Source organism: Amblyomma americanum, chromosome 9 (assembly GCF_052857255.1).
Source record: "Amblyomma americanum isolate KBUSLIRL-KWMA chromosome 9, ASM5285725v1, whole genome shotgun sequence".
Lineage (NCBI taxonomy): Eukaryota > Metazoa > Arthropoda > Arachnida > Ixodida > Ixodidae > Amblyomma > Amblyomma americanum.
In genome coordinates, this window is record NC_135505.1 from 39,899,434 (window position 1) to 39,912,621 (window position 13,188).

At 47.3% G+C, this 13,188-nt stretch overlaps 1 protein-coding gene across 2 annotated transcripts; it reads left to right on the top strand.

The window, feature by feature from the left end:
* The first annotated feature begins 1,680 nt into the window (after positions 1-1,680).
* On the top strand, positions 1,681-11,142 carry LOC144105468 (uncharacterized). 2 transcript variants are annotated; one of them, XM_077638592.1, is made up of 8 exons: positions 1,681-2,136; positions 3,918-4,117; positions 4,194-4,220; positions 5,170-5,232; positions 5,335-5,406; positions 5,603-5,677; positions 6,172-6,254; positions 6,764-6,849. In XM_077638592.1, exons 1-7 carry the CDS (start codon positions 1,895-1,897, stop codon positions 6,186-6,188), a joined length of 696 nt encoding a protein of 231 aa, XP_077494718.1. In that variant the 5' UTR covers positions 1,681-1,894; the 3' UTR covers positions 6,189-6,254; positions 6,764-6,849. The 2 variants fall into 2 exon arrangements, with proteins under 2 accessions (XP_077494718.1, XP_077494716.1); XM_077638590.1 differs by having other exon boundaries at positions 1,682-2,136; positions 6,192-6,254; positions 6,764-11,142.
* Positions 11,143-13,188: the final 2,046 nt, after the last annotated feature.

A 13,188-nucleotide genomic window follows, 5' to 3' on the forward strand; every position in this document is an offset into this window, starting at 1 on the left:
TGCCGGCAGATCGCTGTCGTGCTGCTTTTAAATGCTGCGCCTGGGGGCCTGGCCTGCGCAGACCACTCGATGCGCAGAATACCAGTTAGATGATCAGGCCGGCGCACATGTTATTCGGCTTGGAAATACTTCGGAACTTCTAGGTGCAGCCTTCCAAGGATGGTAGACGCAGTTTAAGCGTGTTCTCCAGTGTCGTCCATTGCTGCTGCGTGCGAGTGCCGGCGGATAGCTGACGTGCTGCTTTTAATTGCTGCGCCTGGGGCCTGGCCTGCGCAGACCACTCAATGCGCAGAATAAATGAGAGATGATCAGGTCGGCGCACGTTTCTCGGCTTGGAAATACTTCGGCACTTCTAGGTGCAGCCTGCGAAGGATAGCAGACACAGTTTAAGCGTGTTCTCCAGTGACGTCCACTGCTGCTGCGTGCGAGCGCCGGCGGTTCGCTGACGTGCTGCTTTTAAATGCTGCGCCTGGGGGCCTGGCCTGCGCAGACCACTCGATGCACAGAATCCCTTGGAGATGACCATGCCAGCGCATTTGTTTTTCGGCTTGGAAATACTTCGGAACTTTTAGGTGCCACCCGCGAAGGATAGTAGACGCAGTTTAAGCGTGTTCTCCAGTGTCGTCCACTGCTGCTGCGTGCGAGTGCCGGCAGATCGCTGACGTGCTGCTTTTAAATGCTGCGCCTGGGGGCCTGGCCTGCGCAGACCACTCGATGCGCAGAATCCCGCGGAGATGATCAGACCGGACGCTTGTTATTCGGCTTGGAAATACTTCGGAACTTCTAGGTGCAGCCTGCGAAGGAGAGTAGACGCAGTTTAAGTGTGTTCTCCAGTGTCGTCCACTGCTGCAGCGTGCGAGTGCCGGCGGTTCGCTGACGTGCTGCTTTTAAATGCTGTGCCTGGGGGCCTGGCCTGCGCAGATCACTTGATGCTCAGAATCCCTTGGGGATGATCAGGCCGGCGCATTTGTTTTTCGGCTTGGAAATACTTCGGAACTTCTACGTGCAGCCTGCGAAGGATAGTAGACGCAGTTTAAGCGTGTTCTTCAGTGTCGTCCCCTGCTGCTGCGTGCGAGTGCCGGCAGATCGCTGACGTGCTGCTTTTAAATGCTGCGGCTGGTGGCCTGGCCTGCGCAGACCGCTCGATGCGCAAAATCCCTGGGAGATGATCAGGCCGGCGCACTTGTTTTTCGGCTTGGAAATACTTCGGAAGTTCTAGATGCAGCATGCGAAGGATGTTAGTCGCAGTATAAACGTATTCTCCAGTGTCGTCCACTGCTGCTGCGTAAGAGTGCCGGCGAATCGCTGACGTGTTGCTTTTAAATGCTGCGCCTGGGGTCCTGGCCTGCGCAGACCACTCGAAGCGCAGAATCCCTTGGAGATGACCAAGCCGGCGCACTTGTTTTTCGGCTTTCAAATAATTCGAAACTTCTAGGTGCAGCCTGCGAAGGATAGTAGGCGCAGTTTGAGCGTGTTCTCCAGTGTCGTCCACTGCTGCTGCGTGCGAGTGCCGGCGCATCGCTGACGTGCTGCTTTTAAATGCTGCGCCTGGGGGCCTGGCCTGCGCAGACCACTCGATGCACAGAATCCCTTGGAGATGATCAGGCCGGCGCATTTGTTTTTCGGCTTCGAAATACTTCGCAACTTTTAGGTGCCACCTGCAAAGTATAGTCAGTGCTGTGGCATGTTGCAAGTTGCGCGTCCGCGCCGTAAGTGTCGCCACGGTCGGAACGATTGCAGCGATCCTGGTATCTGGCAGCAAACGCGGCTGGAGTCAAGCCTAATAAAAAGTAAAATTTCTCGACCATAGTAGACAACACAAACATGCTTATGAATGAAAATATAACCAGTCGTAAGCATTAAAAATAGTATATCAAAGAAATAAATTGCGAAAATGACACAACGCGTCTGCGCCGCCAGTGCCGCCGCGGGCAACGCTGCAGCGCAGTGGCAGCAGACGACAGCGACCGGCGCAAGCATAGCGAAACTACGCGAGCGACTGCCGACGCGACGTGCGCACTGGACCAGCGTGATTACCGTCCTCAGCGTCATGTCGCATATGTATTGTTGCGCGAAGTGGTGCAGCACATCCGGCAAGAGTGGAGAACATCTCTTCAGATTACCTTCTGACCACAGGTATTTATGAATTCACTGACTATCGTATCCCTCTTTGCATAGCCGTTGGCGACCGTTGTGCCTTTGTTTTGACCGCCCTTGGTCGTTACCATTTGAAATTGCCGACGGAATAGAACTAGTTTTACCTGGCGCTGTTTACTGCAGTGGCTTTGGTTTTGCGAGATGAGTTTGATAGGTACGTTTAAGGACATTAAAGCAAAATTAAGGGAAGGTGCTGCAGTTTGAGATGGCCCAACAGCCGTTGCCTCTCGTAAGCGTGGGACCGTTAGTTACCTTGCTTGCTTGTTCGCATGTGTGTGTGTGTGTGTCTGACTCACTGACTTTTCTCGCTGCCTTTAAAAGCTTATTCCCCGCAGATTCCGGTGCCCTCAGAGTGTATTTTAAATATGAATATTCTAACTTCTGTGCCTATAGCGTCGTCAGCGGAGTAATTGTAATGCTCAGTTTGGCTGTTTCTTTACGGAGTTCAGCGCGCTTGAATATTATTTCTTGCGTGTTCGTGCATGGTTTCTGCAGCAGTGATGCACGTCACATAAATTATCGAGCTGTTCAGACTAACACCACTAGTGTTGGACACCGCGCTGAAAGTCCATTGCACGCCGTGAGCCGCATATAGAAAGTCCGCCGGTCTTGTTTTTCTTACTTTTACCGGAGCTGTTCCTCGCGATATCCGCGCTCAACCACCCATGTACTCCGTGGAAGCGTTTCTCGAAACTATTGCCTACCGTAGTGCTGCCGCTCCAGCATTGTAAATTTCGCTCCACACTCCACCCCGGCTGTCCTCTACGCTGCTCGCTCGCGGGGCGCACGACTGACCTTGGAGGGCTCTGAACTCTCCGCATTATTCCCATCTCCTCACATATGTCTCTTATCTCGCGCCTTGTCCTTGACAGCTTTTGGGAAGCTCGCAAATAGTTTCGCCTAGTACGCCGGAAACGCTCGTTTCCGGCGGGTGGGTGAGGGGAAGGCGAAGGTCGCTTTCTTCTTGTCTGTGTCTTTTTTGGGACATTTCCCTTGCTTAAGCACTTTTTTCCCCTTCTTCTGGACCCATGCTATTTGCCTGCACCTTCAGTTTCTTGAAAGAGCAGTGTTTCCTGTTGATGTTCTGCTCACATCCCTTTCACACTTCCCATTTGATCACAGTGAAAGCAAAAGATGAAAAACTGTGCCTACTGGTTCATTTACCTGCTGTTCTTAATCCAGACTTCAAATTTGTGGGCAAGCAGCTGTCTGCCATAGCATAGCTACATTGGCACTTGTGTTTAATGGAGGAATTAGAAAAGAACGAATCATGGGTGGTGGTTAGTATGCAGTTACCTAGAGAAAAGTGTGAGTGGAATAATTGCTATGATCAGATAGAGCTTAAGTCTGCAGTGAAGCTCTGTCCCCATTTCTATCTGCTGCACAAAATTATGCCGCACCCAAAAAGCAGTTGGAACAAAGAACTAGTTATTGTTACCTAAACCAAAAGCAGATCACAAAAGAAAACATAAGCTCAAGAATTTTAAAGGTTCTGGCTTGTCGATCATAGCCAGACATTAAAAAGGTGATTTCATTCATCGTTTCGATTGGCCAGCATAGCAATAGACTAGCAGGCTGTGGCACATTGTTACAAACTGCTGTCTTATTTTGCTTGCATCCTGCCACAGTTGTTTTCACGCATATATGTTATATAATGTTCGTACCCCTTTGCTGTGTAAGGAGATGCTAATAAGCATTCCTGAAGTGAGGTATGCAAACCTTTAAAATGTATGAAATCATGTTATTTGGCTGTTTTTCAGATTCTCCATTTGGCTGAAATATGCCAATAGGCTTGAACTCCTGGAGACACCAAGGGAAAAGGTCTACAAAACATACAGGCTCTGCTCAAAGCACTTCACGAGGGATTGCTTCACTAGTGATGCCTGCACAAGGCTCACGCATGAAGCAGTCCCTTCCGTGAAGGTGCATGAGCCTCGTCTGAGAGCCTTGGTGCACCCGGGTAAGCAAAATTCCTCTCCCAGTAAATTCTTCCCAAGCTTGATCCCTCAGTGTATCCTGTGGCTTTTTTGTTGCAGATTTCTATGAAGGAGGTGCGGCACAAGGTGAGGGCACTATTTTCAGAAAAACCCATCCTGTAAATGTAAGACCAAAGGGAACAATTGCATTCATAGAGGCTAACTGCAAACATCACTTCCCGGGCACAAAACTTTCCTGCTTCAATGTCATGTGGCCATTGTTTCAGTTGCATCAGACTGCAGTTGTGTACCATGTTGTAGCTTAAATTTCTCTTAACCATATTAACAATCAGATGCTGGATAGTGCACTCCAGCAGCAGTGAGGAAAATAATTTTTACAACTCTATGTTTAGTATTCTTGTCATTATTACTTACTGTTCGCTGCGGTGAATAGAGGGCAGACTGCGCGAATTCACTCCAAAATAGCACACAGGGTCAAGAAAGAACACACACACGCACAAACTGCCAGCAGCTTATTGTGACACACGAGGCGGTAATTATACATGAAGTGGCCGCATATTGTGCAAGCATGGAGGGTAAACATTTTACCGGTTTCTAAGGTAAAAATGGTTCTTTGAGGAGCAACCCGCCAGGATATTTAGCGATGCACATGTCACTTAGGCTATCTGATTTCTTCCTGAATGATTTCGGGAATAAGTTTGCAAGCATTAATAGTGGTGACATTGCACGCTTCATAGATAGGTTTGCAGTTTGATTTGTATTTCCTACAATGCACATCAAGTGAATTTATGGCCTCGTGGTTCACAGTAAAGTGTTCGTTTGTGTGTTTTCATTCTTCTTCCTGTGTGCTGCTGTGCTATTTTGTATGTCGCGGTATATTGATCGCACAAATTTTTCCTTTTTAATCGTAACTGCCTACAAACTCACAAAAACGATTTAAGCCCAATTTAAGATCACACTAACTCCCAGCAAGAGAAACCGTTCCAAATAGAACATCAAGGCCATACTGTGCACTGAGCAGAAGGTGCTGCTATGCAGAGCTTGATTGGCTATCTTTTTTTCCTTGTTCGCATAGGCATTGAATCCGCTTCACCACTACAGTCCACTGCTGCACCAGTGGAAGTCATGCTTGGTCACGGTAAGTCTTCCTGCAATCTTGCATAGGAAAACATTCCTAATGTCTCACTACACCAGTTGGTTTGTTTTCCTTGGGAGTAACTAAGTGGTACCTATATTTCAGACTACTTGCCGTTGCCATCAACACTTGGGCTAGGCACAATTGCTGGTGCAGATTCTGCTGTCCATGACACAGGTAGGTGCACTAAGTCAGGATCTGTTTTACATTACAGCTTGAAATGAAGAACTTTTCATTTGGTTCAGGCTAACCCTGTAATGCAGTATTACTTATGCTGAGGGCTCTGTCATAGCACAAAAAAATAAACATATGTAATTACTTTGCTGGCTGATTTCTTTAGATTGGGAGTGTCTAAGCGGTCGTTTAATTGCAGACGACCCACACTCTTCACGTGCCCCGCAGCTCACTGATGTGCAGACTACGCCCCCTCCCCCAGCTGACGAAGAAGGTAGGTGCAATGCACTAATAGTGCAGTGATAATCTATGAAAATTCAACAATAGACTGCAGCACTATTGCTGCAGATTTGCACGTAATAAATTAACCCTCTGCAATAGCAGCAGTGTGCAATTATGTCGTGGTGTGCAATAATTAGGTGCACGTCGGCACATCTTACTGTACCACTACTTCGGATGCCAGACATTTGTTTCAGAAGAGAAGAAACAAGTGTTAACTTTATGCTCACCAACTAGTATTTCATATATTTTTCTGTGTGCATATGTATGAATGCATTGTTTACGTGGTGGACCCCTGTGTTATCTGTACAGAATTATATTTACAGGTAATTTTTCATTCAGCTCAATGAAAACATTGGATAGCCTTCTCAGGTACTTGTTCTTAAAATTGCTTCACTAGCCTGTTGCTTACCATTCACATACACGCTGCGTAGCCAGGCTAAAAATGTGCACCTGAGAATTAAAATACTTGGTTGAAGCCTCCCACAGTGTGTTTATTTATTTGACAGGTGCTGCCCAAAGCACACCCATCAGAGTGATTGCATCAGCATCATGGGACTCACCTGATTATGGTAAGTACTCAAGAAAACATTAGAATTTATTGCAAACTACAACCTTCCACTTCAATGAAAAAGTATGCATCGGTAACCTTGATATATTCATGATGGGTATCGGCAGGCCCGTAACAGCGTGTAGGTATCGCTTTACTGCACATAAATATTTCTGGTTTTTTCCATTTGCTTAACTCAAGCTTGTCATGAAAAATTGCTCTGAATATTAAGCAGGCAAAACACATGGATAACAATGAGATCCATTAACTATTACCCTGTCTGTATTACGAGCAACTAGTTTCCATTTAAGCGAGGCGTAAAGTTGGTCGCCAGAAAAAACTGTCCCTATCAGCGAGGATCATATTAACGGGGCACGACTGTATTCATCATTTCACACAAAAACATTGCCCTGCAAGTTTGGCAACCTGTAGCCCTGTGACTGCACCCTAATCTTGATTTTGTGAGGGATGTAGATGTAGGTCTCGCTCTGAGGCAAACATAAATATGCTTTTTTTATATATTTTTTGCAGCTGAAGCTGGTCCTAGTGGCCTCAGCGGTGCCAAAGAGAGTGTCAGACAGCCAGTGATGACACCAGCATCAGGAACGCCCAAGAGTCGGCGGAGGAAGGGCGCAGTTGTGTACACCCCTCGCACCAAAAAGCGCTTCGAGAAGTTGCATTCTCGAAGCGACAGGTACCGAAAGGCACTGAGTCGGATTAGGAAAAGGCACGACACAAGGCGAGTAACGCAGCAGGAGGCTCTCAACAAGCTTGAACCGCATTTGCCACAAGACCTTTTTGAATTGGTTAAAGCTCAAATCAGGCTCTGCTCATTTCCGAAATCCAAAAAGCACTGGTCAAAACAAATTAAACAATTCGCTCTCAATTTGTTCTTTCACTCTCCAAAAGCTTATCGCTTCCTCAGAGAAAAGCTCCATTTGCCACATGTGAGGACGCTAAGGCGCTGGCTGGCAGACATCCCAATGACACCTGGTATCATTCCAGGTGCCATGGATGCAATAGAATCAATTACAAAAGATTGGCCACTACAAGACAAAGCATGCTGTCTTTTATTCGATGAAATATCCTTGAAAAAAAATTTGATGTATGATCAATCAAAAGATATTGTAATTGGCTTCACAGATGATGGGAATACTAGGACTTCTCGTGTGGCAAACATAGCCCTTGTTATGGCGGTGTCTGGCATATCAAGAAGTTGGATGCAGCCAGTAGCCTTTGCAGCGTCCCACAATGCAACTTCAGTTCTTGCAATGCGCAAGCTGCTATTAGATTTAATTCAGCAGCTTCAAACCAAAGGTCTTCTGGTGAAAGCGGTCATTTGTGATCAAGGGTCGAACAATGTGAGTCTGTCAAGAATGCTCATCCATTCTATCCATGAACCATATTTTGTTGTCAACAACCGCAAAATATACTTCATGTTTGACACCCCACACCTAATCAAATGCACAAGAAATAATTTGCGACGACATAAGCTCACCATTGGCTCTGAGGTTGTTGACTGGACACACATCGAAACCCTTTACAAAAAAACTCGTCACATTGATCGGGCCTCCAAAACACCAGTTGAGCATCTCAAAAGCAGATTGGCAAAAAAACTAAAAGAGCAACACATCTACAGGATGCCCTTTGCTGACATGAGAGTGAAGTACGCCACACAAGTGTTCAGCGAATCCGTATCTGTGGCACTCCTCACTCTCATTGCCATTCAAGAGCTTCCTGTTGATGCAAAATTTACAGCAGAGTTCACGGAAAGGATGGATAAGCTTTTTGACTGCCTGAACAGTTCGGCCCTGAAAAAGCAGGACGACAAGTTGCGGTACGCAATGACAGAAGGCTCGGAACATCATGTCTTCCTTGAGTCGTGCATAGATTGGATCGCCCAATGGCATTTTGGTGGTCCTCTGGACAAGCAACCACACACCATCAAAGGTTGGCAGATTACAATCAAAGCCTTACTTCTGCTGTGGACAGATCTAAAGGCAGATTTCGATTACACTCATCTTTTCACTCGTCGGTTGCAGCAGGATCCGTTGGAAAATTTTTTTGCAATAGTTCGTCAAAAACATGGCTGCAATGAGACACCTAATGTGTACCAATTCGTGGCTGCTGTAAAACATATTTGGATTGGCCAACTTTTCAAACTTTCGCAAGGAAACTGCGAAGTGACAACACATGCGTTCCTCACCAACTTGGAGAGTGTTTCTGCAGTATTGTCACCAAGCAGCACTCCAAGCACAAGCCACAGCAGGCAGCAAGGCTCAGGTTCATCTGACTTGCAGGCGTCTTCACAAGATGCCCCTGACATAGTATACGAAAATGTTGTGTACCATGTCGCTGGCACTCTTGTGAAGAGCTTTCTTGACCAGAGAACCACAGAATGCACATGTGAGGGAACACTCCTTGCAGCAGACGGTGGCTCTCTCCATGGACGACACCAATTTTTTGCACTACTCAAGGAGAATGGTGTTCCCGAGCACCTTTTCCAGTCAATTGCCGCAACTTCTGAGGCATGTCTAAATTATATAAAGAAATTGGATTCGGCCTTCAGAAAAGAAATCTCTTGCTGTGCTCATTTGTCCAATGTGTCCAGGAATCTTGTTGAGAGGATGCCTAACCAGCAAGCTGTTTTCTGTTCATTAGGCTGCAAAATTAAATTCCTTAAATTATTCTGCCGCACAAGGCTGCATTGGCACCTTTCCTTTTTAAACAGGAGCATGACGTCAAAAACAAAACAGAGTGCTCCCGCCAGAAAGAGGCGCAAATTAGCCAGCTAAATTCATGAGGCACTGTGTTAGGATATTATTGTATTTGGATTTTTAATGCTGCCTACTTACTACACATGTGCTCTCTCTTTAACTTTTTGTTGTACTATTTATTTTTTATGTATATAAGTATTTATGTACCTGTTTATCCGTAATTCTGCTCCGATTGCACATATACTGTACTGACTGCTTTTGCTCCTGCTGCGTTACTTCTTTTACAAAGTACAAGTTTGCCTTCTAGAAGCCTTGTGTGCCTTGTTAGTATGAGCATTGCTATGACCATTGGTTCTCAAATTAATATTGCTGAATGCTAACCACTTACAAGAGGTGCTAGGGAAACCGTTTTGTTTTGGCTTCTCTTTCTTCCTGCGTGACAAGTATACAGGCTCAGTGCCCTTCAAGGAATGCCAGAATTCAGTTAATGACTGGCTGTATGCTAACCATAGTTCTTATGATCAGTAACAGTGCCATTTGTGCAAAAAGTAAATTTGTGAAGCACACCATAATGTTGAAGCATACATCGATTCAGGTGCTCGCAAAAACCAAAAAGTGCTCTGCGGAACCCAGGAGTTCTTGTGGTATATAACTTGTCAACCTCTGGTCATGGCTTGCCCTCTGTTATGCTGCTGGGAAAATTGGTGATAGCTACAGTTCATTTCATACATAAGGTACAACACAGTGAAATGTACGAAAGTAATCAGCAAGGAAAAATGAAGGGAGGTATGTTATTCCGTGCTTGTTTTGTGGCCGAGTGGTCTGAGGATTGACAAAGCAACAGCGTGTTGTCAGCAATAACAGTGCATTTAATCAAGCTCATGACAAATGCGTCATGTAGTAAGCCTGTAGGCAAAGCATTCACCATGTTTCGCTCACCACAAGGAACGCACTACTTTTTGGTCATGGATGCAGGCAGCGCAAACAAGAGCGCTAGCTTTGACAGCATTGCACCTGATGTATGAAACAGAGAGCAGAACCCACAGGCAGCAAACGCGGACTGGCTCAGGTGCTCGGCTCTGTAACATTTAAGAGGGGTGTACGCATAAGATGAAAAATGTTTGACATGTTTGCTGGTGTCCAATACAAGCGTGCTCGAAATATGCTGCGGTGCTATTTGTAGTTGCTTTTTTTTTCCTTCTGGAAGTTGTAGCGTTTGGGGTTTCACCTTTTGGAGCAACACATGGGTCATGAGGGGCACAATAGCAGCGGCCGGCGCATTACGCTGAACTGTGTGGCGTCCATAAGCGTTTGCAGATACTGTACAGTACACGGACCACTTGCAATTTACCATTCAGTAATATAATAACTGGACATTGTGGTAGATGCAGTATAACGCCACATAGAGAAACATTACTGGCCTGTTACGAGCCCTGTGCGTTTTCATTTCTCAGATGAGTTATTTATACGCACGCATATTTTGTTACACCCCAATGTGTCATCGCAAGCTGAATTAATGACCTCCAATTACTGTTCGTCACCAGCCACGGCCACAACTGTTCAGAGAATTTTCATAAAGTCGCTTCTCCACACAATTCTCGGCCTGCCCTGGTTGCATCTTCCTCCCCTTGGTATCTACAAAACAAAGAAACCAAAATAGGGCATGGCAGACGAGCTGTGTCCTAAAGCATGCAAGCCTGTAACTCATCTGCCAAGAGCTAAACGTGCCCAAGGTTACCTAAGTTCTTTTCATGGCATCTGTTTACTAAGTTATAGCACTGCAGCATATTATGTTGTCCTTAGTCTGATGCAACGAGTGAAAGGCTGAAACTTTTCGCTGCCCTTCTCTGTATGTGTGTATGCATAGCCACAGACAGATACATTTCAATACATCTCGGATGTTGTACTTCACTGCTGTTCATCTGAACCTGCACAAAAGCATATGCTACATGAATGTAGCACATGCTTATATGTACCGGACCTACCTTGATAGTACCTTACCTCTTTGTACCCTGTATATATTCTCTGTGCACTCGCTCATGTGTTCTAGGTTTCCATAATGGAATTTATTAATTTTGATTTTTAGAACGATTGTCACTGATATTGCAATGCCCAAGATGCCTAAAATCACTTTTGTACATCGATTGTCACTACTGATGTTTCCTTTAATAAACTGTTCTTTGGAGAAAACTATTTACGTTTTTGGTACTCGAGCGAGCGCCCTAAGCAGCTGCTAATCAGCCGCGCTGGCCGCGCCGCTCGCCACCATGCACCGTGCTGCCTCAACAGACACATCGAAATGCAAAAGCGGGTAAGCAGATGTCGTAAGTACTTAGGAAATCAAGCGGGAATGCAGCGCGGGAGCAGCAAGTCACCAGTATTTACGAAGCTTGCATCGAGCTAGCGGCCGCCAGCACCACGAACGCGCGAGCAACCGCCCGCAACCAGCCGAATAAACAAACGCCGCCATATTGGATTTTTCTGGATTGGCTTGGCTGAGCTTGTTTCAAAAAGTTTTGAGCAATTTATGCCTTTACCGCCAACTCCCAGGCACCGCCACCGTCGCATTTCAAAATCGTCCCCATTGGCTCTACGGGAATGTCACACCCTTGGTATAGTGGACACAGTTTAAGCGTGTTCTCTAGTGTCGTCCACTGCTGCTGCGTGAGAGTGCCGGCAGATCGCTGTCGTGCTGCTTTTAAATGCTGCGCCTGGGGGCCTGGCCTGCGCAGACCACTCGATGCGCAGAATACCAGTTAGATGATCAGGCCGGCGCACATGTTATTTGGCTTGGAAATACTTCGGAACTTCTAGGTGCAGCCTTCGAAGGATGGTAGACGCAGTTTAAGCGTGTTCTCCAGTGTCGTCCATTGCTGCTGCGTGCGAGTGCCGGCGGATAGCTGACGTGCTGCTTTTAAATTCTGCGCCTGGGGGCCAGGCCAGCTCAGACCACTCGATGCGCAGGATCCCTTGGAGATGATCAGGCCGAAGCACTTGATTTTCGGCTTGGAAATACTTCGGAACTTCTATGTGCAGCCTGCGAATGACGGTAGACGCAGTTTAAGCGTGTTCTCCAGTGTCGTCCACTGCTGCTGCGTGCGAGTTCCGGCGGATCGCTGATGTGCTGCCTTTCAATGCTGCGTCTGGGGTACTGGCCTGCGCAGACCACTCAATGCGCAGAATCCCTTGGAGATGATCAGGCTGGCGCACTTGTTTTTGGCTTGGAAATACTTCGGAACTTCTAGGTGCAGCCTGCGAAGGATGGTAGACGCAATTTAAGCGTGTTTTCCAGTGTCGTGCACTGCTGCGTTTCGAGTGCCGGCGGATCGCTGACGTGCTGCTTTAAAATGCTGCGCCTGGAGCCTGGCCTGCGCAGACCACTCAATGATCAGAATCACTGGGAGATGATCAGGCCGGCGCAGTTGTTTTACGGCTTGGAAATACTTCGGAACCTTTAGGTGCCACCTGCGAAGGATAGTAGACGCAGTTTAAGAGTGTTCTCCAGTGTCGTCCACTGCTGCTGCGTGAGAGTGCCGGCAGATCGCTGTCGTGCTGCTTTTAAATGCTGCGCCTGGGGGCCTGGGCTGCGCAGACCACTCGATGCGCAGAATACCAGTTAGATGATCAGGCCGGCGCACATGTTATTCGGCTTGGAAATACTTCGGAACTTCTAGGTGCCACCTGCGAAGGATAGTAAACGCAGTTTAAGCGTGTTCTCCAGTGTCGTCCACTGCTGCTGCGTGCGAGTGCCGGCAGATCGCTGACGTGCTGCTTTTAAATGCTGCGCCTGGGGGCCTGGCCTGCGCAGACCACTCGATGCGCAGAATACATTGGAGATGATCAGGCCGGCGCACTTGTTTTTCTGCTAGGAAATACTTCGGAACTTTTAGGTGCCACCTGCGAAGCATAGTAGACGCAGTTAAAGCGTGCTCTCCAGTGTCGTCCACTGCTGCTGCGTGCGAGTGCCGGCGGATCGCTCACGTGCTGCTTCTAAAGAGTGGGCCTGGGGGCCTGGCCTGCGCAGACCACTCGATGCACAGAATCCCTTGGAGGTGATCAGGCCGGTGCACTTGCTTTTCGGCTTGGAAATACTTCCGAACTTCTAGGTGCAGCCTGCGAAGGATGGTAGACGCAGTTTAAGCGTGTTCTCCCGTGTCGTACACTGCTGCTGCGTGCGAGTGCCGGCGGATCGCTGACGTGCTGCTTTTAAATGCTGCACCTGGGGTCCTGGATTACGCA

Excerpts from the sequence above, each read along its gene's own strand:
- LOC144105468 (XM_077638590.1), top strand. The coding sequence starts at position 1,895 with ATGACACAACGCGTCTGCGCCGCCAGTGCCGCCGCGGGCAACGCTGCA. Across the intron at positions 5,407-5,602 it reads TTCTGCTGTCCATGACACAG|ACGACCCACACTCTTCACGT; the intron begins GTAGGTGCACTA and ends GTTTAATTGCAG. Across the intron at positions 5,678-6,191 it reads TCCCCCAGCTGACGAAGAAG|GTGCTGCCCAAAGCACACCC; the intron begins GTAGGTGCAATG and ends TTTATTTGACAG.